Consider the following 22,947-nt stretch of genomic DNA (forward strand, 5'->3'; position numbering starts at 1 on the left):
GAAAGCAAAAAGAGTCAGTATATCTGAGAGAAAGAAGTAATCAATTGTTGATTGTTTGAGTGAAGTCACTGTCCTTGGTGCTAAAGTAAACACTTTATATGAATGATACCAATGTTTTTAAATAACTATGAACATATGCACACGGACATGCATTTTCCTCTGTCAAAAATGTTGTAGTGCAAAAAACATGATCTCTTTTTAGAATTAAACTAAATTACACTATTTAATAAAAAAATACAATGTTGACTTGAAATACTGAAAGTCAAGATGAAGTCACAACCACTATAGGACCAGACTATTTCAATTACAAAGTTTGATGATGATCATTAACAGTCAGAGAAAACAAAAGTTATTTGTTCATTACATCCATTCAAAATCCACATAAACAGAAACAAATGAATAATTAAAATAATCACGAAAGAAGTTTATTTGACCAGATCTTCAAGATAAATGAGCAATTCAATTCATTTGTAAGTAAGTGGGGATCCAAGTGAAGGTAGGTATATGATTTATATGACTTTAGTTATTTATTCCTGTAGTTAGTAGCAATTTTGGTTATGTGTAAAAGCTAAAAGATATTGGATACAGGTGTACATGAACTTTGTATCCGAGTGCAGTCTTTGTAGGACCTCTCCTTTTATAACTATTACTAATCGTTTACTATGTTGAAAAATCAGAGCACACAACACTAAATCCACATTTCACGGCACGAGTTACACTTATTTGATTCCACTTACCAAAGTTGACATCTGAGAGAAGTTTCCTGACATTTGTTTCTCCACTCGTGGATCATCAGCATCAGCTCCATCCACACTCACTAGACTGTCACTCATGGGTGGCATGAACTTCATATCACTCTTTCTGGAGTCAGTGGTCCTGCACACCTCGTAGTTGTACACATGTTGGAGAGTCCCTGTCCCCAAAGTGTCTGAGTAACGTGGTGGATAATATGGAATCACAGGGAGGTTGGAGTGATACATGACGCGAGACTGTCTCCATCTGTAGATCTTCACTGATATAATGACCACTAAACACGTGATGAAGAGAAAGGAAACTACAGCCAAAGCCAACACCAAGTAAAAAGTCAGGTTGTCGTTGTACTCCTTGTCCTGTGTAAAGTCAGTGAACTCTGACATGACTTCTGGGAAGCTGTCCGCCACCACCACGTTAACAATGACTGTAGCTGAACGAGAGGGCTGTCCGTTGTCCTCCACTGTAACGCTCAGTCTTTGTTTCACAGCATCTTTATCGCTGACTTGTCGGATAGTTCTGATCTCTCCGTTCTGTAAGCCCACTTCAAACAGCGGCCTGTCTGTGGCTCTCTGCAGTTTATAGGAGAGCCAGGCGTTCTGTCCAGAGTCCACATCCACAGCCACCACTTTAGTCACCAGATAGCCCACATCTGCTGAGCGAGGCACCATTTCAGCCACCAGAGAGCCGCCGGTCTGGACCGGATACAGGATCTGAGGAGGGTTGTCGTTCTGGTCCTGGATCAGTATTTTGACAGTCACGTTGCTGCTGAGAGGAGGAGAGCCTCCGTCCTGTGCTTTGACCCGGAACTGAAAGTCCTTGATCTGCTCGTAGTCAAAAGAGCGCACTGCATGGACGACTCCACTGTCAGCACTGACGGACACGTACGAGGAGACGGACACTCCGTTAACAGAGGAGTCCTCCAGTATGTAAGAAACACGAGCGTTCTGGTTCCAGTCGGAGTCTGTGGCTCTGACTGTGAATATAGAGAGACCTGGTGTGTTGTTTTCTACAATGTAGGCCTCATATGAGCTCCTCTCAAAGACAGGAGGGTTGTCATTGATGTCAGAGATCTGTAAGGTGAGAGTGACGCTGCTGGAGAGGGAGGGCACTCCTTCATCAGAGCAGCTCACACTGATGTTGTACTCTGACGCACTCTCTCTGTCCAACTCTCCGTCTGTCACTAAAGTGTAAAAATTATTGGTCGATGACTTCAAAGTAAAAGGTAAATTATCGTTGATAAAACATCCGACTTTGCCATTTTCAGCAGAATCTAGATCCTCAATATTGATCATCGTCACGACTGTGTTCAGTTTTGCATCTTCTGATATCACGTTTGACTTTGACATGATGTTTATTTCAGGTTTGTTGTCATTTACATCCTGAACATCAATGATCAAATTACAAGAATCAGTCAGGCCTCCCTCGTCTGTTGCTTGTAAATTTAATTCAAATTTTTTTGATTTTTCAAAGTCAACATCTCCTCTAAGAATAATTTCACCAGTCCCTTCATTTACCTGAAATACCTTTCCCACCATGTCTAACATATTAGTAATTGAATATATGATTATTGCATTTGATTCTTTATCAGCATCTGTTGCAGTAACAACAGCTACAACTGTCCCTTTAGGAGAGTTTTCAGTAATAGTAGCTTTGTACGTGTGTTGAGTAAAAACGGGTGCATTATCATTAACATCCAGAACAGTGATCTGGATCATCATAGTTCCTGTCATCTGTGGTTCTCCTCCATCTACAGCTGTCAACACCAGAGATATCTGCTCCTGCTTCTCTCTGTCTAAAGGCTTCTGCAAAATCATCTCCACATTTTTGACACCATTTAATTTGTTATTAATCCTCAGTGCAAAATTATCTTCCGGTTGCAATTGATAGTTTTTAATATCATTAGTTCCATCATCAAGATCTACCGCACGCTCTAGACCAAATTTCGCACCTGATATTGCAGATTCACTGATTTTGAATTTTAATTCATCTTTTGTAAAATGTGGTGGGTTATCATTAATGTCAATAATCTCCACTGTAACACGGTAAAATTCCATCGGACTCTCTAAAATAATCTGGAATTCTAGCGCACAAAGCTCCGTCTTTGAACACAGCGCCTCTCTGTCGATCCTCTCTTTGACGAGGAGGACTCCTTTCTCTCGGTTCAGCTCGACGTATCTGTCGCTGTTCCTGGTATAAATCTTTGCCTTTCCTGCCACTAAACGCCTGATTTCTAAACCTAAATCTTTGGCGATGTTTCCCACTAAAGATCCTCTCGACATCTCCTCTGGTATCGAGTAGCTGACCTGCCCCATCACTGGTTCGAGGGAAAGGAGAGAAACGAACAACAGGACTTGCCGATTCATTGTTCTGCCCGCCTCGTTTCACAGCGTCGATCCGTGATCAGATTAGATTCCAAACTAAAATAATCCTTCAAATCCGAAATCAAAACACAAAGAAGAATATGATCCAATGTTCAAATCGTCGAAAAAGACTCTCATATTTGTATAAAACGGCTGTTATGGAATAATCCGTTTCCCGCACGTCCTCCTCTCTCTGTGTAACGTCGATGTTCTGATGGAGTCACTGAAGGAGTTTCTGCTACAATTCCTCTCTCAACCTTCAACTGCCTGGTCTATAGCGTCCCTAAGAGTCCACATGATATTACTACAACCAACAAACACCCACTGACGTCGTTTTATCACAAAAAAAATAAAACGTATTTATTTGAAATACTTAGCCTGAATATAGATTCAACTAAAAACTTCTATTCTGAATGAATATTTGCTCTGAACATCAATGCTTGTGGAAATAGTAAAAGGGTTTCAAATATTTATTAGATAAAATCGGGGAATTAAGTTGTTAAAAAAAATAAAGAAATTGATGTCCACAAATAAACTTGGAAATACCGAATTAAAAGCAGCAAAGTGTTCACCAACACATGTTATGCGACATGATCTAGTTAAAGTCACGGACAAGAATAGTGTATTCAGATTCATTATCTATCCAGTCATTCATTTTTTGTCAAAATAATGCCATGAATTAAGAAAAGCGTTCTCATGATAATATTGTTTGATAGAAATGATTATTTTAAAATAATAATACAACATTATATATAAATAATATATTAAACGAATTTAAATAAATATTGAACTAAATAAATGCAAAAAGAGTCAGTATTACTGTGACAAAGAAATAAACAACTGTTGATTGTTTAAGTGAAGTGACTGTCCTTGGTGCTGAAGTAAAAAACGTTGTTGAAGTGTTTCTGGACTGTTAAAAAAGTAGGCTCAACATTTTTATTAAAATTCTTTGACTTAGTAGTTTTTTTTTAATCATTTTTTTTATTTGTAGAAGCTAAATAATATTGTGTTAAATGTGTACCTAAATTCCGAGTTTTGTTGCAGGATTTTAACATGAGGAAATATTGTGTTATAAAAGTAAAAGAAAATGCTGTACTCATAATTCAGTAGTAGTTGAATAGTAAAGGGCACACAACAAGTAAATCTGTATTTTGCTGAAGAAATTACACTTGTTTGATTTTACTCACCAAAGTTGACATCTGAGAGAAGTTTCCTGACATTTGTTTCTCCACTCGAGGATCATCAGCGTCAGCTCCATCCACACTCACTAGACTGTCACTCATGGGTGGCATGAACTTCATATCACTCTTTCTGGAGTCAGTGGTCCTGCACACCTCGTAGTTGTACACATGTTGGAGAGTCCCTGTCCCCAAAGTGTCTGAGTAACGTGGTGGATAATATGGAATCACAGGGAGGTTGGAGTGATACATGACACGAGACTGTCTCCATCTGTAGATCTTCACTGATATAATGACCACTAAACACGTGATGAAGAGGAAGGAAACTACAGCCAAAGCCAACACTAAATAAAAAGTCAGGTTGTCGTTGTACTCCTTGTCCTGTGTGAAGTCAGTGAACTCTGACATGACTTCTGGGAAGCTGTCCGCCACCGCCACGTTAACAATGACTGTAGCTGAACGAGAGGGCTGTCCGTTGTCCTCCACTGTAACGCTCAGTCTTTGTTTCACAGCATCTTTATCGCTGACTTGTCGGATAGTTCTGATCTCTCCGTTCTGTAAGCCCACTTCAAACAGCGGCCTGTCTGTGGCTCTCTGCAGTTTATAGGAGAGCCAGGCGTTCTGTCCAGAGTCCACATCAACAGCCACCACTTTAGTCACCAGATAGCCCACATCTGCTGAGCGAGGCACCATCTCAGCCACCAGAGAGCTGCTGGTCTGGACCGGATACAGGACCTGAGGAGGGTTGTCGTTCTGGTCCTGGATCAGTATTTTGACAGTCACATTGCTGCTTAGAGGAGGAGAGCCTCCGTCCTGAGCTTTGACCCTGAATTGAAAGTCCTTGATCTGCTCGTAGTCAAAAGAGCGCACTGCATGGACGACTCCACTGTCAGCACTGACGGACACGTACGAGGAGACGGACACTCCGTTAACAGAGGAGTCCTCCAGTATGTAAGAAACACGAGAGTTCTGGTTCCAGTCGGCATCTGTGGCTCTGACTGTGAATATAGAGAGACCTGGTGTGTTGTTTTCTACAATGTAGGCCTCATATGAGCTCCTCTCAAAGACAGGAGGGTTGTCATTGACGTCAGAGATCTGTAAGGTGAGAGTGACGCTGCTGGAGAGGGAGGGCACTCCTTCATCAGAGCAGCTCACACTGATGTTGTACTCTGACGCACTCTCTCTGTCCAACTCTCCGTCCGTCACTAAAGTGTAAAAATTATTAGTCGATGACTTCAAAGTAAAAGGTAAATTATCTCCGATAAAACATCCGACTTTGCCATTTTCAGCAGAATCTAGATCCTCAATATTGATCATCGTCACGACTGTGTTCAGTTTTGCATCTTCTGATATCACGTTTGACTTTGACATGATGTTTATTTCAGGTTTGTTGTCATTCACATCCTGAACTTCGATTATTAATTTACAAGAATCAGTCAGTCCTCCCTCGTCACTTGCAAGTAAATCTATTTTATATTGTCTTGATGTTTCATAATCAACATCACCTATTAAAGAAATCTCACCACTTTCTGAATCAATTTTGAATATTTTTCTGAGTTTTTCCAACATGTTTGTGATGGAGTATGCTATTTTAGCATTTAAATCTTTATCAGCATCTGTTGCAGTTACAACAGCTACGACTGTTCTTTTAGCAGAATTCTCAGGAAGTGTGGCCTTGTAGATGTTTTGAGTAAAAACTGGAGCATTATCATTATGATCCAGAACAGTGATCTGGATCATCATAGTTCCTGTCATCTGTGGTTCTCCTCCATCTACAGCTGTCAACACCAGAGATATCTGCTCCTGCTTCTCTCTGTCTAAAGGCTTCTGCAAAATCATCTCCACATTTTTATTTCCATCTGCGTCATTAGTAACTTTCAAAACAAAATTGTCTGTTGGTTTTAATTCATAATTTTTGATATCATTAATTCCCTCATCAAGATCTACTGCCTTTTTTAGCACGAATTTAGCACCTAATGCCGCAGATTCGCTGATTTTAAATTCAAATTCTGTGATTTCGAATGTTGGTGGATTATCATTTATGTCAATAATCTGCACTGTAACCCGGTAAAATTCCATCGGATTCTCTAAAATAATCTGGAATTCTAGCGCACAAAGCTCCGTCTTTGAACACAGCGCCTCTCTGTCGATCCTCTCTTTGACGAGGAGGACTCCTTTCTCTCGGTTCAGCTCGACGTATCTGTCGCTGTTCCTGGTATAAATCTTTGCCTTTCCTGCCACTAAACGCCTGATTTCTAAACCTAAATCTTTGGCGATGTTTCCCACTAAAGATCCTCTCGACATCTCCTCTGGTATCGAGTAGCTGACCTGCCCCATCACTGGTTCGAGGGAAAGGAGAGAAACGAACAACAGGACTTGCCGATTCATTGTTCTGCCCGCCTCGTTTCACAGCGTCGATCCGTGATCAGATTAGATTCCAAACTAAAATAATCCTTCAAATACGAAGTGAAAACACAAAGAAGAATATGATCCAATGTCCAAATCGTCGAAAAAGACTCTCATTCTTGTATAAAACGGCGGTTAAAAAATAATCCGTTTCCCGCACGTCCTCCTCTCTCTGTGTAACGTCGATGTTCTGATGGAGTCACTGAAGGAGTTTCTGCTACAATTCCTCTCTCAACCTTCAACTGCCTGGTCTACAGCGTCCCTAAGAGTCCACATGATATTACTACAAGCTACAAACACCCCCTCAATCTTTATAATAATAGAAATAAACAACGTCGTCGTTTGAAATATTCAGCCTAAATTTTAAATTCTAGATAATATTCTAGTACAAATAGATGTTCGTTATTAGCACCAACGTTGACCCAGTGACACGTGAAAACAGTAAAAAGCGATACAATATTTTAGAGTGAAAACTTAGTGTTGAATTTATCATGATAAATGAATAAATAATGTAAACTCTCAAAGGACAGTGAGCGGCAAAGTAGACATATGAGGCCAAAGAAAGTTGACCAATTTAAAAAACTGTTCCTTTAATTTATTTATTTTTTATTTTCGATCAACTTAAAAATGATGCACAGTATTCATTAATCCGACTGCAAAGATATATTTCAAGATTAAACCCTTCACACATCCTCTCAGTACAGTCTCCTTAGTTATCACCTGAGATCCTCTCTCTGTTGAACGGATGACTTGAGGCCTAATACAGCCTGAGACAGATTCCAGGCCCACCCAAAGACAGCGCTATTTACATAAAATATATTGACAAATAATAAGCTTTCTAATCACAAATGAATAATATAAATAAATACGTTTGCAATAGGTCATACCCCACAAAAAGAAATCAAAACCCAAATACGTTACGTGGAGAACAAAACATCAAATGTATCACTACTCATTAAACGCCCCCGTCACAATGGAACATGCCACTAAACACCGTCAAAACTCGAAGAGTTACTCAATTGGTTTAGTCCTATTATTTCTTTGCCTAAATCATCACGTGTTGCGTTTGACTGGTGATGCATCTCTACACGTGGAAGCTGAATCATCGTTTTAAATAAAAAAATACATATGTTTTACACAACCTATGAGTATGATAGTATGTTTCCTGTAATATGAAGACATTCATGGAATTAAGTAAAGCAAAAGATAACAAACCGAACATTAGATTTTTAGAACTGCCGGCATCTGGTTCTCAGTAAATTTGGCCCTGCGTGAGCGTCACGGATTAGTTCGTGACCGCCATGAATACACTTCTGATCGTGAATATAACTTTGCCGAGAGTTAGCCTAAAATGAATTGCGATGGGATCAAGTTCAATAATTTCTCCAGAACAATGGCATCGTTTTACAATGAATAAATGTGTCTATCGTATAAAAATTTTTCAAAATAATATTTTGACTTAAGAAAATATATTTAACAACATGTTTTATAAAAACTTGCATTAACAACAAGAATTATAATAATAAAAAGTTATTATTAAAGTAACGTCTTAAAAGACATCATAGGATGAATTTCTACTATAAAAAAAAGTCAGTATAACTGTGACAAAGAAGTTAACAGCTGGTGATTGTTTAAGTGAAGTCAGTGTCCTTGTTGTTGAAGTAAACACGTCATATGCATGATGCCAATGTTTCCAATCATATACACACACACAGACACATTTTCCAGTGTAAAAAATGTTGACATGCAAAATGCATGATCCGTTTTCATAATTATATAGAATTCCATTTTTCAATAAAGAATACAATGTTGACTTAAAATAAAGCAACTCAGGATGAAGTCACAACCAGGACCAGACTATTTCACTAACAACGTTTGTTGACCATCAGACAGAGTCAGAGAAAACAACAGATAATTGTTCATAATGTTCACTTAAAATGCAATTTAAAAATTGAATAGATAAATAATGAAAATGATCATTAAAAAAGGACATTATCATGGGACCAGAGCTTCAAGATAAATGAGTATTTATATGAAATTGCTTATTTGTGGGAATTCAATTAAAGGTAAATCAACAAGACACTCTTTAAAATGACTGAAAAATAGATGTACATTTTAAAGTTCAACTATATATTTCACTCGTTGTTGTTGAAGTGTTTTGGGACCGTGGAAAATGTTGCCCAACATTTCTTAAAAAAAAGTATCCTGTAGTATATAGAAGTTTGGTTATTTGTAGGAGCTAAAAACAATGTACACAAGTGAACAAAAACCTAATCTTGAGTGTTGTTTTGGGATTCTAATATGAGAAAATATTGTTATAAGAGGCAAAAAATGTTTTATTCATAATTAAATTCAGTAATTGTTCACTGTAGAAGTTTTATATAAATATCACACATTGTTAACTATCAAAACAGTAAAAAGCACACAACAAGTAATTCTGTATTTTGCTGAAAAATTACACTTGCTAGATTTTACTCACCAAAGTTGACATCTGAGAGAAGTTTCCTGACATTTGTTTCTCCACTCGTGGATCATCAGCGTCAGCTCCATCCACACTCACTAGACTGTCACTCATGGGTGGCATGAACTTCATATCACTCTTTCTGGAGTCAGTGGTCCTGCACACCTCATAGTTGTACACATGTTGGAGAGTCCCTGTCCCCAAAGTGTCTGAGTAACGTGGTGGATAATATGGAATCACAGGGAGGTTGGAGTGATACATGACACGAGACTGTCTCCATCTGTAGATCTTCACTGATATAATGACCACTAAACACGTGATGAAGAGGAAGGAAACTACAGCCAAAGCCAACACTAAGTAAAAAGTCAGGTTGTCGTTGTACTCCTTGTCCTGTGTAAAGTCAGTGAACTCTGACATGACTTCTGGGAAGCTGTCCGCCACCACCACGTTAACAATGACTGTAGCTGAACGAGAGGGCTGTCCGTTGTCCTCCACTGTAACGCTCAGTCTTTGTTTCACAGCATCTTTATCGCTTACTTGTCGGATAGTTCTGATCTCTCCGTTCTGTAAGCCCACTTCAAACAGCGGCCTGTCTGTGGCTCTCTGCAGTTTATAGGAGAGCCAGGCGTTCTGTCCAGAGTCCACATCAACAGCCACCACTTTAGTCACCAGATAGCCCACATCTGCTGAGCGAGGCACCATTTCAGCCACCAGAGAGCTGCTGGTCTGGACTGGATACAGGATCTGAGGAGGGTTGTCATTCTGGTCCTGGATCAGTATTTTGACAGTCACATTGCTGCTAAGAGGAGGAGAGCCTCCATCCTGAGCTTTGACCCTGAACTGAAAGTCCTTGATCTGCTCGTAGTCAAAAGAGCGCACTGCATGGACGACTCCACTGTCAGCACTGACGGACACGTACGAGGAGACGGACACTCCGTTAACAGAGGAGTCCTCCAGTATGTAAGAAACACGAGCGTTCTGGTTCCAGTCGGCGTCTGTGGCTCTGACTGTGAATATAGAGAGACCTGGTGTGTTGTTTTCTACAATGTAGGCCTCATATGAGCTCCTCTCAAAGACAGGAGGGTTGTCATTGACGTCAGAGATCTGTAAGGTGAGAGTGACGCTGCTGGAGAGGGAGGGCACTCCTTCATCAGAGCAGCTCACACTGATGTTGTACTCTGACGCACTCTCTCGGTCCAACTCTCCGTCTGTCACTAAAGTGTAAAAATTATTTGTCGATGACTTCAAAGTAAAAGGTAAATTATCTCCAATAAAACATCCGACTTTGCCATTTTCAGCAGAATCTAGATCCTCAATATTGATCATCGTCACGACTGTGTTCAGTTTTGCATCTTCTGATATCACGTTTGACTTTGACATGATGTTTATTTCAGGTTTGTTGTCATTTACATCCTGAACGTCAATGATCAAATTACAAGAATCAGTCAGTCCTCCCTCGTCTGTTGCTTGTAAATTTAATTCAAAATGTTTCGATTTTTCAAAGTCAATATCTCCTCTCAATACAACTTCACCAGTCCCTTCATTTACTTGAAATAACTTCTTGACCTTTTCTAATGTATTTTTAACCGAATAAGATATTTTAGCGTTTAAATCTTTATCAGCATCTGTTGCAGTAACAACAGCGATGACTGTTCCTTTAGGAGAGTTTTCAGTAATAGTAGCTTTGTAAGTATGTTGAGTAAAAACAGGAGCATTATCATTATGATCCAGAACAGTGATCTGGATCATCATCGTTCCTGTCATCTGTGGTTCTCCTCCATCTACAGCTGTCAACACCAGAGATATCTGCTCCTGCTTCTCTCTGTCTAAAGGCTTCTGCAAAATCATCTCCACATTCTTCACACCATTTAAATTGTTAGTCATCCTTAGAGCAAAATTATCTTCCGGCTTTAATTGATAGTTTTTAATATCATTAATTCCATCATCAAGATCTAACGCACGTTCCAGACCAAATTTCGCACCTGGTATTGCCGATTCACTGATTTTGAATTTTAATTCCTCTTCTGTAAATTGTGGTGGGTTATCGTTTACGTCGGTAATCTGCACGGTAACACGGTGAAATTCCATCGGAGCCTCCAAAATAATCTGGAATTCTAGCGCACAAAGCTCCGTCTTTGAACACAGCGCCTCTCTGTCGATCCTCTCTTTGACGAGGAGGACTCCTTTCTCTCGGTTCAGCTCGACGTATCTGTCGCTGTTCCTGGTATAAATCTTTGCCTTTCCTGCCACTAAACGCCTGATTTCTAAACCTAAATCTTTGGCGATGTTTCCCACTAAAGATCCTCTCGACATCTCCTCTGGTATCGAGTAGCTGACCTGCCCCATCACTGGTTCGAGGGAAAGGAGAGAAACGAACAACAGGACTTGCCGATTCATTGTTCTGCCCGCCTCGTTTCACAGCGTCGATCCGTGATCAGATTATATTCCAAACTAAAATAATCCTTCAAATCCGAAGTCAAAACACAAAGAAGAATATGATCCAATGTTCAAATCGTCGAAAAAGACTCTCATATTCGTATAAAACGGCCGTTATGGAATAATCCGTTTCCCGCACGTCCTCCTCTCTCTGTGTAACGTCGATGTTCTGATGGAGTCACTGAAGGAGTTTCTGCTACAATTCCTCTCTAAACCATAAACTGCCTGGTCTATAGCGTCCCTAAGAGTCCACATGATATTACTACAACCGACAAACACCCACTCACGTTGTATTAACACACAAATAAAAAAACGTATTAATTTGAAATACTTAGCCTGAATATAGATTAAACTAAAATCTTATATTCTAAATAAATATTTGCTCTAAACATCAACGTTTGTGGAAATAGTAAAAGGGTTTCAAATATGTATTAGATAAAATCGGGGAATGAAGTTGTTAAAAAATACAAAAACCTTTCATGTCCACAAATAAACTTGGAAATACTGAATTAAACGCAACAAAGTGTTCACCAACACATGTTATGCAACATGATCTAGTTAATAATGTACACGGACAAGAATAGTGTATTCAGATTAATTATCCATCCAGCCATTTAATTTGTATATGTCAAAATAATGCCATGAATTAAGATAAGCGTTCTCATGATACAATTGTTTGATAGAAATTATTGTTTAAAATAATAATGAAAAAAAAATATAAATAATATATTAAACGAATTTAAATAAATATTGAACTAAATAAATGCAAAAAGAGTCAGTAGATCTGAGAGAAAGAGGTAAACAACTGTTGAATGTTTAAGTGAAGTCACTGTCCTTGGTGCTGAAGTAAACAGTGTTGAAGTAATTCTGGACTATTCAAAAAGTAGCCTCAACATTTTTATTAAAATTCTTTAACTTAGTAGTTTTTAAGCAATTTGGTTATTTGTAGAAGCTAAAGCATATTGTGTTAAAAGTGTACCTACATTCTGAATGTTATTGTGGGATTTTAACATGAGGAAATATTGTGTTATAAGAGGAAAAACAATGCTTTGCTCAAAATTCAATTTAATAATCATTCACTGTATTTTCTATAAATATCACTAATTGTTAACTATGAAAATAGTAAAGGGCACACAACAAGTAAATCTGTATTTTGCTGAAAAAATTACACTCGTTTGATTTTACTCACCAAAGTTGACATCTGAGAGAAGTTTCCTGACATTTGTCTCTCCACTCGTGGATCATCAGCGTCAGCTCCATCCACACTCACTAGACTGTCACTCATGGGTGGCATGAACTTCATATCACTCTTTCTGGAGTCAGTGGTCCTGCACACCTCGTAGTTGTACACATGCTGGAGAGTCCCTGTCCCCAAAGTGTCTGAGTAACGTGGTGGATAATATGGAATCACAGGGAGGTTGGAGTGATACATGACGCGAGACTGTCTCCATCTGTAGATCTTCACTGATATAATGACCACTAAACACGTGATGAAGAGGAAGGAAACTACAGCCAAAGCCAACACTAAGTAAAAAGTCAGGTTGTCGTTGTACTCCTTGTCCTGTGTAAAGTCAGTGAACTCTGACATGACTTCTGGGAAGCTGTCCGCCACCACCACGTTAACAATGACTGTAGCTGAACGAGAGGGCTGTCCGTTGTCCTCCACTGTAACGCTCAGTCTTTGTTTCACAGCATCTTTATCGCTGACTTGTCGGATAGTTCTGATCTCTCCGTTCTGTAAGCCCACTTCAAACAGCGGCCTGTCTGTGGCTCTCTGCAGTTTGTAGGAGAGCCAGGCGTTCTGTCCAGAGTCCACATCAACAGCCACCACTTTAGTCACCAGATAGCCCACATCTGCTGAGCGAGGCACCATTTCAGCCACCAGAGAGCCGCCGGTCTGGACCGGATACAGGACCTGAGGAGGGTTGTCGTTCTGGTCCTGGATCAGTATTTTGACAGTCACGTTGCTGCTGAGAGGAGGAGAGCCTCCGTCCTGAGCTTTGACCCTGAACTGAAAGTCCTTGATCTGCTCGTAGTCAAAAGAGCGTACTGCATGGACGACTCCACTGTCAGCACTGACGGACACGTACGAGGAGACGGACACTCCGTTAACAGAGGAGTCCTCCAGTATGTAAGAAACACGAGCGTTCTGGTTCCAGTCGGCGTCTGTGGCTCTGACTGTGAATATAGAGAGACCTGGTGTGTTGTTTTCTACAATGTAGGCCTCATATGAGCTCCTCTCAAAGACAGGAGGGTTGTCATTGACGTCAGAGATCTGTAAGGTGAGAGTGACGCTGCTGGAGAGGGAGGGCACTCCTTCATCAGAGCAGCTCACACTGATGTTGTACTCTGACGCACTTTCTCTGTCCAACTCTCCGTCCGTTACTAAAGTGTAAAAATTATTAGTCGATGACTTCAAAGTAAAAGGTAAATTATCTCCGATAAAACATCCGACTTTGCCATTTTCAGCAGAATCTAGATCCTCAATATTGATCATCGTCACGACTGTGTTCAGTTTTGCATCTTCTGATATCACGTTTGACTTTGACATGATGTTTATTTCAGGTTTGTTGTCATTAACATCCTGAACATCGATTATTAATTTACAAGAATCAGTCAGTCCTCCCTCGTCACTTGCAAGTAAATCTATTTTATATTGTCTTGATGTTTCATAATCAACATCACCAATCAATGAAATCTCACCACTTTCTGCATTAATCTTGAATATTTTTCTCAATTTTTCTACCATATTTTTGATTGAATATGTTATTTTTGCATTTAAATCTTTATCAACATCTGTTGCAGTTACAACAGCTACGACTGTTCCTTTAGCAGAATTCTCAGGAAGTGTGGCCTTGTAGATGTGTTGAGTAAAAACTGGAGCATTATCATTAGCGTCCAGAACAGTGATCTGGATCATCATAGTTCCTGTCATCTGTGGTTCTCCTCCATCTACAGCTGTCAACACCAGAGATATCTGCTCCTGCTTCTCTCTGTCCAGAGGCGTCTGCAAAATCATCTCGACATTTTTATTTCCATCTGCGTCATTAGTAACTTTCAATACAAAATTGTCTGTTGGTTTTAATTCATAATTCTTGATATCATTTATTCCCTCATCAAGATCTACTGCCTTTTCTAGCACGAATTTCGCCCCAATCCCCGTAGATTCACTGATTTTAAACTCAAATTCAGTGATTTCGAATGCTGGTGGATTATCATTTATGTCAATAATCTGCACAGTAACCCGGTAAAATTCCATCGGACTCTCTAAAATAATCTGGAAGTCTAGCGCACAAAGCTCCGTCTTTGAACACAGCGCCTCTCTGTCGATCCTCTCTTTGACGAGGAGGACTCCTTTCTCTCGGTTCAGCTCGACGTATCTGTCGCTGTTCCTGGTATAAATCTTTGCCTTTCCTGCCACTAAACGTCTGATTTCTAAACCTAAATCTTTGGCGATGTTTCCCACTAAAGATCCTCTCGACATCTCCTCTGGTATCGAGTAGCTGACCTGCCCCATCACTGGTTCGAGGGAAAGGAGAGAAACGAACAACAGGACTTGCCGATTCATTGTTCTGCCCGCCTCGTTTCACAGCGTCGATCCGTGATCAGATTATATTCCAAACTAAAATAATCCTTCAAATCCGAAATCAAAACACAAAGAAGAATACAATCCAATGTCCAAATCGTCGAAAAAGACTCTCATATTTGTATAAAACGGCCGTTATGGAATAATCCGTTTCCCGCACGTCCTCCTCTCTCTGTGTAACGTCGATGTTCTGATGGAGTCACTGAAGGAGTTTTTGCTACAATTCCTCTCTCAACCATCAACCGCCTGGTCTATAGCGTCCCTAAGAGTCCACATGATATTACTACATCCCACAAAGACCCACTCACGTTGTATTATCATAGAAACAAAAAACGTATTTACTTGAAATACTTAGCCTGAATATAGATTAAATTAAATCTTCTATTCTAAATAAACATTTGCTCTGAACATCAACGTTTGTGGAAATAGTAAAAGGGTTTCAAATATGTATTAGATAAAATCGGGGAATGAAGTTGTTAAAAAATACAAAAACCTTTCATGTCCACAAATAAACTTGGACATACCGAATTAAATGCAGCAAAGTGTTCACCAACACATGTTATGCGACATGATCTAGTTAATAATGTACACGGACAAGAATAGTGTATTCAGATTAATTATCCATCCAGCCATTTGATTTTTATATGTCAAAATAATGCCATGAATTAAGAAAAGCGTTCTCATGATACAATTGTTTGATAGAAACTATTGTTTAAAATAATAATGAAAAAAATATATAAATAATATATTAAACGAATTTAAATAAATCTTGAACTAAATAAATGCAAAAAGAGTCAGTATATCTCAGAGAAAGAGGTAAACAACTGTTGAATGTTTAAGTGAAGTCACTGTCCTTGGTGCTGAAGTAAACACGGTGTTGAAGTAATTCTGGACTATTCAAAAAGTAGCCTCAACATTTTTATTAAAATTCTTTAACTTAGTAGTTTTTAAGCAATTTGGTTATTTGTAGAAGCTAAAGCATATTGTGTTAAAAGTGTACCTACATTCTGAGTCTTATTGTGGGATTTTAACATGAGGAAATATTGTGTTATAAGAGGAAAAACAATGCTTTGCTCATAATTCAATTTAATAATCATTCACTGTATTTTCTATAAATATCACTAATTGTTAACTATGAAAATAGTAAAGGGCACACAACAGGTAAATCTGTATTTTGCTGAAAAAATTACACTCGTTTGATTTTACTCACCAAAGTTGACATCTGAGAGAAGTTTCCTGACATTTGTTTCTCCACTGGTGTATCATCAGCGTCAGCTCCATCCACACTCACTAGACTGTCACTCATGGGTGGCATGAACTTCATATCACTCTTTCTGGAGTCAGTGGTCCTGCACACCTCATAGTTGTACACATGTTGGAGAGTCCCTGTCCCCAAAGTGTCTGAGTAACGTGGTGGATAATATGGAATCACAGGGAGGTTGGAGTGATACATGACACGAGACTGTCTCCATCTGTAGATCTTCACTGATATAATGACCACTAAACACGTGATGAAGAGGAAGGAAACTACAGCCAAAGCCAACACTAAGTAAAAAGTCAGGTTGTCGTTGTACTCCTTGTCCTGTGTGAAGTCAGTGAACTCTGACATGACTTCTGGGAAGCTGTCCGCCACCACCACGTTAACAATGACTGTAGCTGAACGAGAGGGCTGTCCGTTGTCCTCCACTGTAACGCTCAGTCTTTGTTTCACAGCATCTTTATCGCTGACTTGTCGGATAGTTCTGATCTCTCCGTTCTGTAAGCCCACTTCAAACAGCGGTCTGTCTGTGGCTCTCTGCAGTTTATAGGAGAGCCAGGCGTTCTGTCCAGAGTCCACATCAACAGCCACCACTTTAGTCACCAGATAGCCCACATCTGCTGAGCGAGGCACCATTTCAGCCACCAGAGAGCCGCCGGTCTGGACCGGATACAGGACCTGAGGAGGGTTGTCGTTCTGGTCCTGGATCAGTATTTTGACTGAGACCACCGAACTCAGAGGAGGAGATCCAGCATCTCGAGCTGTTATGTTGAATTCAAACCACTTGATCTGCTCGTAGTCAAACGACCTCACTGCCTGAACAACACCGTTCTCTGAGTTGACTGACACCAGTGAAGACACTGCTACACCATTAACTTCTTTCTCCTCTAAGAAATAAGAGACTCGAGAGTTCTGGCCCCAGTCTGAGTCACTAGCACTGAGAGTGAACACAGAGAATCCTGGAGAGTTGTTCTCTGGAACCATCTTACTGTATTCTGACTGATCAAATTTAGGAGGACAGTCGTTGACATCTGACATTTTCACGTTGATGTGTTTGTGGCTGGACAGAGGTGGAGAGCCTTGGTCAGAGACGGTGATGGTCAGATTATACTCAGAAACACTTTCTCTGTCTAAGAAGTCTTCAGTCACTATGGTGTAATAGCCTGATAATGACGAATCAATTTTAAAAGGTACATCAGAGTTAATTGAACATTTAACTTTTCCATTTACATCACTATCCTTATCATTAACATTAAAAACAGCTACAGTTGTTCCTGGAGGAGAATCTTCTGGAATTGTGTTTGACAGTGACATCATTTGTATTGTAGGAACATTGTCATTCTCATCTATTATTTGAATTATTACTTTACATGTATCTGTGTGTCCTCCATGATCACGAGACTGAACATTTAATTGATAAGTTTTAGATTTTTCATAGTCTACTTTACCACTTACTCTAATTTCACCCGATTTATCATTAATTAGAAAAATATTCTTTGCATCTTTTGCTAGGTGAGGAATTGAATAAGTGACGTCACCATTTATTCCCGAATCTGCGTCATGAGCATGAACAGTTGTTACCAGCGTCCCTGCAGGAGAGTTTTCTCTTACATCTGCTTTATAAACACTTTGGCTGCACACTGGTGCATTATCATTAGCATCTAACACAGTGATGTGAATACGCACCGTCCCTGATCTGTGAGGCTCACCACCGTCTGAAGCGACCAGTACCAGCGTGTGACTCTCCTCTTTCTCTCGGTCTAACGGCTTCTGTAAAACCATTTCAATGAATTTTGCTCCGTCTGGCTGACTTTTAATTTCTAATTGAAAGTTATCTGCAGGTTTAAGAGTGTATTTCTGAATATCATTGATGCCAACATCCGGGTCATCTGCGCTCTCCAAAGAGAACCTGGATCCTGACGCAAGACTTTCAAGTATTTCCAAATTAATTTCCCGCTTTGTAAACGTCGGACTGTTATCATTAATGTCAATAATCTCTACTGTGACTCGATGAAGCTGAATCGGATTTTCTAAAATCACATCGAAGCTGAAGCTGCAGGGCGTCGTCTTTCCACAAAGCTCTTCTCGGTCGACTCGCTCCTTAATAACAAGCGTGCCTTTGTCTCGGTTTAAATCTACATACTGTCGTCCTTCCTGCGTGATAATTCGAGCTTTACCTGACACGAGCCTCATCAGATCCAAACCCAGATCTTTAGCGATATTTCCAACAAAAGATCCCTCGGCCTGCTCCTCTGGTATTGAGTAGCGAGCCTGTCCAGTCACCGAGCGCAGCTCCGCAAGACAAAGAATGAAAACCAGAACTCTCCATCGTCCTCTGTGAGCCGTTATCCTCATCATAAATCCAGATATTATTTCGCTTATAATCCGTTCAATCGTGTATAATATCCAATAATACAAAAAAAGGAAAGATGAACAATTAAGTGTTGCTGAGAAGACGGTGATGTAGAAATGTCGACCCGTCACCTCGTCGTCTTTCTCAGCAGTGAAGCAGAAAGAGGAATAAAAATGGAGGAAAAATGCGGACAGTTAGACTGCAATTCATATATGAACCAATAGCGGCGCTCAGAGTCCACATTGCTGTAGTGCAAAAGAAGATATTTATTCTCAAACTTAAAAAAACAAGATATATTTTCGCGATACAAATATTGTCTGAATAGTGTCTCGTCAAATATGCTTTATTTAAATAGATTTGAAATTTAAAAAATGGAATACGTTTTTCTTTCTCACAACCTTTTTTAAAAAGAATATCCCTTTATAGTTTCTCAAATATTAAACTATGAATCCGCGGATAAAAAACAAATTTGCCTACCTAATTTTTGAATTAAATTATTGTGAAGAGATTCAAAATAATGTTTGAAAAAAAATGGAAAATGAAAAAAAAATACAATAAAACAAAGATATGTATTTATGTCTCCTGTATTACTGTGTATTTAAAAAAGGTACCTAATGAAACGCGATGATGGGACTTTCAGCACCAAGGACAGCGATACAAGAATCTCTATAAACGTGTGAACATAATAGATCAAGTCACATTCAGTCACTCGTAGCAATTGATAATGTATCATCTCCCCAGAAGGCGAAGGCAAGTTTGTAAGTAAAGTATTAATCCTTCTGTTCCCTCATTTTAAATAATAATACAAATATGTTGATATTTCCAACAGCATCAGAAGAGGAAACCGAAGCTGACAATTATTATTAAGATATTACAGATATCCTTTAACCCTGACGTCACCATGGAAGTCTGGATTATTTGGAGACACGGAAGTGACTGATCACGATCATTTGTAAGCAAGTAAACTAAAACGTTATTTTCAAATCAGTAACACATTATATTTTTTGCGATCCTATACAATTATTGTGTTTTTAAATTGTATGCAAAATGTTCATCAGTTTGAATCACCAAAAATTGATTAAATAAACTATATGTGCACATAAAACAATCAGAGCAATGCAAAGAAAGGTTAAAACTTTTCATGGGACTAAAACATTTTGTAATATTAAACTACATTTCATTATAATATATTATATTACGTTATAATATGTTAAACATTGTTATATTTTACTATGTTAAAATATACTTGCATAAAAGTATTCTATAGTATTGGTGAGAGTATGCTTTCTGGCAAACATATTTATATTCTGAAATTAACTAAACTATCAGTAACTAATGTAGATGAATACAGATATAATTGTGTTACCATGTAAAGAAATAGCACGCAAAAAGTAAATACATAATTTACTGAAATGATTGCACTCGTTTGATTTTACTCACCAAAGTTGACATCTGAGAGAAGTTTCCTGACATTTGTTTCTCCACTCGTGGATCATCAGCGTCAGCTCCATCCACACTCACTAGACTGTCACTCATGGGTGGCATGAACTTCATATCACTCTTTCTGGAGTCAGTGGTCCTGCACACCTCGTAGTTGTACACATGTTGGAGAGTCCCTGTCCCCAAAGTGTCTGAGTAACGTGGTGGATAATATGGAATCACAGGGAGGTTGGAGTGATACATGACGCGAGACTGTCTCCATCTGTAGATCTTCACTGATATAATGACCACTAAACACGTGATGAAGAGGAAGGAAACTACAGCCAAAGCCAACACTAAGTAAAAAGTCAGGTTGTCGTTGTACTCCTTGTCCTGTGTAAAGTCAGTGAACTCTGACATGACTTCTGGGAAGCTGTCCGCCACCACCACGTTAACAATGACTGTAGCTGAACGAGAGGGCTGTCCGTTGTCCTCCACTGTAACGCTCAGTCTTTGTTTCACAGCATCTTTATCGCTGACTTGTCGGATAGTTCTGATCTCTCCGTTCTGTAAGCCCACTTCAAACAGTGGCCTGTCTGTGGCTCTCTGCAGTTTATAGGAGAGCCAGGCGTTCTGTCCAGAGTCCACATCAACAGCCACCACTTTAGTCACCAGATAGCCCGCATCTGCTGAGCGAGGCACCATTTCAGCCACCAGAGAGCCGCCGGTCTGGACCGGATACAGGACCTGAGGAGGGTTATCGTTCTGGTCCTGGATCAGTATTTTGACTGAGACCACAGAACTCAGAGGAGGAGATCCAGCATCTCGAGCTGTTATGTTGAATTCAAACCACTTGATCTGCTCGTAGTCAAACGACCTCACTGCCTGAACAACACCGTTCTCCGAGTTGACTGACACCAGTGAAGACACTGCTACACCATTAACTTCTTTTTCCTCTAAGAAATAAGAGACTCGAGAGTTCTGGCCCCAGTCTGAGTCACTAGCACTGAGAGTGAACACAGAGAATCCTGGAGAGTTGTTCTCTGGAACCATCTTACTGTATTCTGACTGATCAAATTTAGGAGGACAGTCGTTGACGTCTGACACTTTCACGTTGATGTGTTTGTGGCTGGACAGAGGTGGAGAGCCTTGGTCAGAGACGGTGATGGTCAGATTATACTCAGAAATACTTTCTCTGTCTAAGAAGTCTTCGGTCACTATGGTGTAATAGCCTGATAATGACGACTCGATTTTAAAAGGTACATCAGAGTTTATTGAACATTTAACTTTACCATTTACATCAGAGTCTTCATCTTCCACATTAAAAACAGCTACAGTTGTTCCTGGAGGAGAATCTTCTGGAATTGTGTTTGACAGTGACATCATTTGTATCGTAGGGACGTTATCATTCTCATCTATTATTTGAATTATAACTTTACATGTATCAGTTTGTCCTCCATGATCACGAGACTGAACATTTAATTGATAAGTTTTAGATTTCTCATAATCTAACTTACCAGTTACTTTAATATATCCAGAGTTAACATCAATTTCAAAAAGATTCTTTACATCTTTTGCTAAACGAGGAAATGTATATGTGACGTCACCATATTGTCCTGAATCTGCGTCATGAGCATGAACAGTTGTTACCAGCGTCCCTACTGGAGAATTTTCTCTCACATCAGCTTTATAAACACTTTGGCTGCACACTGGTGCATTATCATTAGCATCTAACACAGTGATGTGAATACGCACCGTCCCTGATCTGTGAGGCTCACCACCGTCTGAAGCGACCAGTACCAGCGTGTGACTCTCCTCTTTCTCTCGGTCTAACGGCTTCTGTAAAACCATTTCAATCACTTTTCCTCCGTCTGGTTGATTTTGAATTTCCAATTTAAAATGATCTGTAGGTTTAAGAGTGTATTTCTGAATATCATTGATGCCAACATCCGGGTCATCTGCGCTGTCTAAAGAGAACCTGGATCCTGACGTAACACTTTCAAGTATTTCCAAATAAATGTCATTGTGTGGAAAAGTTGGACTGTTATCATTTATGTCAATAATCTCTACTGTGACTCGATGAAGCTGAATCGGATTTTCTAAAATCACATCGAAGCTGAAGCTGCAGGGCGTCGTCTTTCCACAAAGCTCTTCTCGGTCGACTCGCTCTTTAATAACAAGCGTGCCCTTGTCTCGGTTTAAATCTACATACTGTCTTCCTCCCTTCATGATAATTCGAGCTTTACCTGACACGAGCCTCGTCACATCCAAACCCAGATCTTTAGCGATATTTCCAACAAAAGATCCCTCGGCCTGCTCCTCTGGTATTGAGTAGCGAGCCTGTCCAGTCACCGAGCGCAGCTCCGCAAGACAAAGAATGAAAACCAGGACTCTCCATCGTCCTCTGTGAGCCGTTATCCTCATCATAAATCCAGAAACTATTGCGCTTATAATCCGTCCAATCGTGTATAATATCCAATAATATGAAAAAGGAAAGGTGGAAAATATAGTGTTACTGAAAACACGGTGATGTAGAAATGTCGACCCGTCACTTCGTCGTCTTTCTCAGCAGTGAAGCAGAAAGAGGAATAAAATGGAGGAATAATGCGAGGACAGTTAGACTGCAATTCATATATGAACCAATAGCGGCGCTCAGAGTCCAGATTGCTGTAGTGCAATAGTTGATATTTAATCTCAAACGTCAAAAAAACAAGACACTTTCACGATAAAAATATCG

At 39.6% G+C, this 22,947-nt stretch overlaps 5 protein-coding genes across 10 annotated transcripts in view; all 5 read right to left on the reverse strand.

Annotated features, from left to right (window-relative positions):
• Positions 1-22,947, reverse strand: part of LOC148072337 (protocadherin gamma-C5-like) — a 171,318-nt gene that overhangs the window by 87,279 nt on the left and 61,092 nt on the right. For 2 of the 6 annotated variants that reach the window (XM_087799935.1, XM_087799927.1), the window contains exon 1: positions 4,301-6,987. The exons of 2 other annotated variants lie outside the window; for them this stretch is intronic. In XM_087799935.1, coding sequence (XP_087656061.1) covers positions 4,301-6,679 — 2,379 coding nt within the window. In that variant the 5' untranslated portion in view covers positions 6,680-6,987. Of the gene's footprint in view, positions 1-737; positions 3,417-4,300; positions 6,988-22,947 lie in introns of those variants that run through there. 2 more of the 6 variants (XM_087799934.1, XM_087799926.1) reach the window with 1 other exon arrangement.
• Positions 9,162-11,715, reverse strand: LOC148072348 (protocadherin gamma-A11-like). Its single transcript, XM_087799662.1, has one exon. The coding sequence runs from the start codon at positions 11,553-11,555 to the stop codon at positions 9,162-9,164; it is 2,394 nt and encodes a 797-aa protein (XP_087655788.1). The 5' UTR covers positions 11,556-11,715.
• LOC148072349 (protocadherin gamma-A5-like) overlaps positions 12,760-22,947 on the reverse strand; it is a 235,222-nt gene continuing 225,034 nt past the window's right edge. The window contains exon 2 of the mRNA XM_087799663.1: positions 12,760-15,406. Coding sequence (XP_087655789.1) covers positions 12,760-15,162 — 2,403 coding nt within the window. The 5' untranslated portion in view covers positions 15,163-15,406. The remainder of the gene's footprint in view (positions 15,407-22,947) is intronic.
• LOC148072350 (protocadherin gamma-A7-like) lies at positions 16,367-18,910 on the reverse strand. Its single transcript, XM_087799664.1, has 2 exons — positions 18,448-18,910; positions 16,367-17,160 (listed from the first exon to the last, which is right to left on the reverse strand). Exons 1-2 carry the CDS (start codon positions 18,794-18,796, stop codon positions 16,367-16,369), a joined length of 1,143 nt encoding a protein of 380 aa, XP_087655790.1. The 5' UTR covers positions 18,797-18,910.
• On the reverse strand, positions 20,196-22,744 carry LOC148072351 (protocadherin gamma-A8-like). The gene is made up of 2 exons (XM_087799665.1): positions 22,289-22,744; positions 20,196-21,001 (listed from the first exon to the last, which is right to left on the reverse strand). Exons 1-2 carry the CDS (start codon positions 22,635-22,637, stop codon positions 20,196-20,198), a joined length of 1,155 nt encoding a protein of 384 aa, XP_087655791.1. The 5' UTR covers positions 22,638-22,744.

The sequence above is a fragment of the Callionymus lyra genome, chromosome 9 (genome assembly GCF_982586985.1).
Source record: "Callionymus lyra chromosome 9, fCalLyr1.hap1.1, whole genome shotgun sequence".
NCBI lineage: Eukaryota > Metazoa > Chordata > Actinopteri > Syngnathiformes > Callionymidae > Callionymus > Callionymus lyra.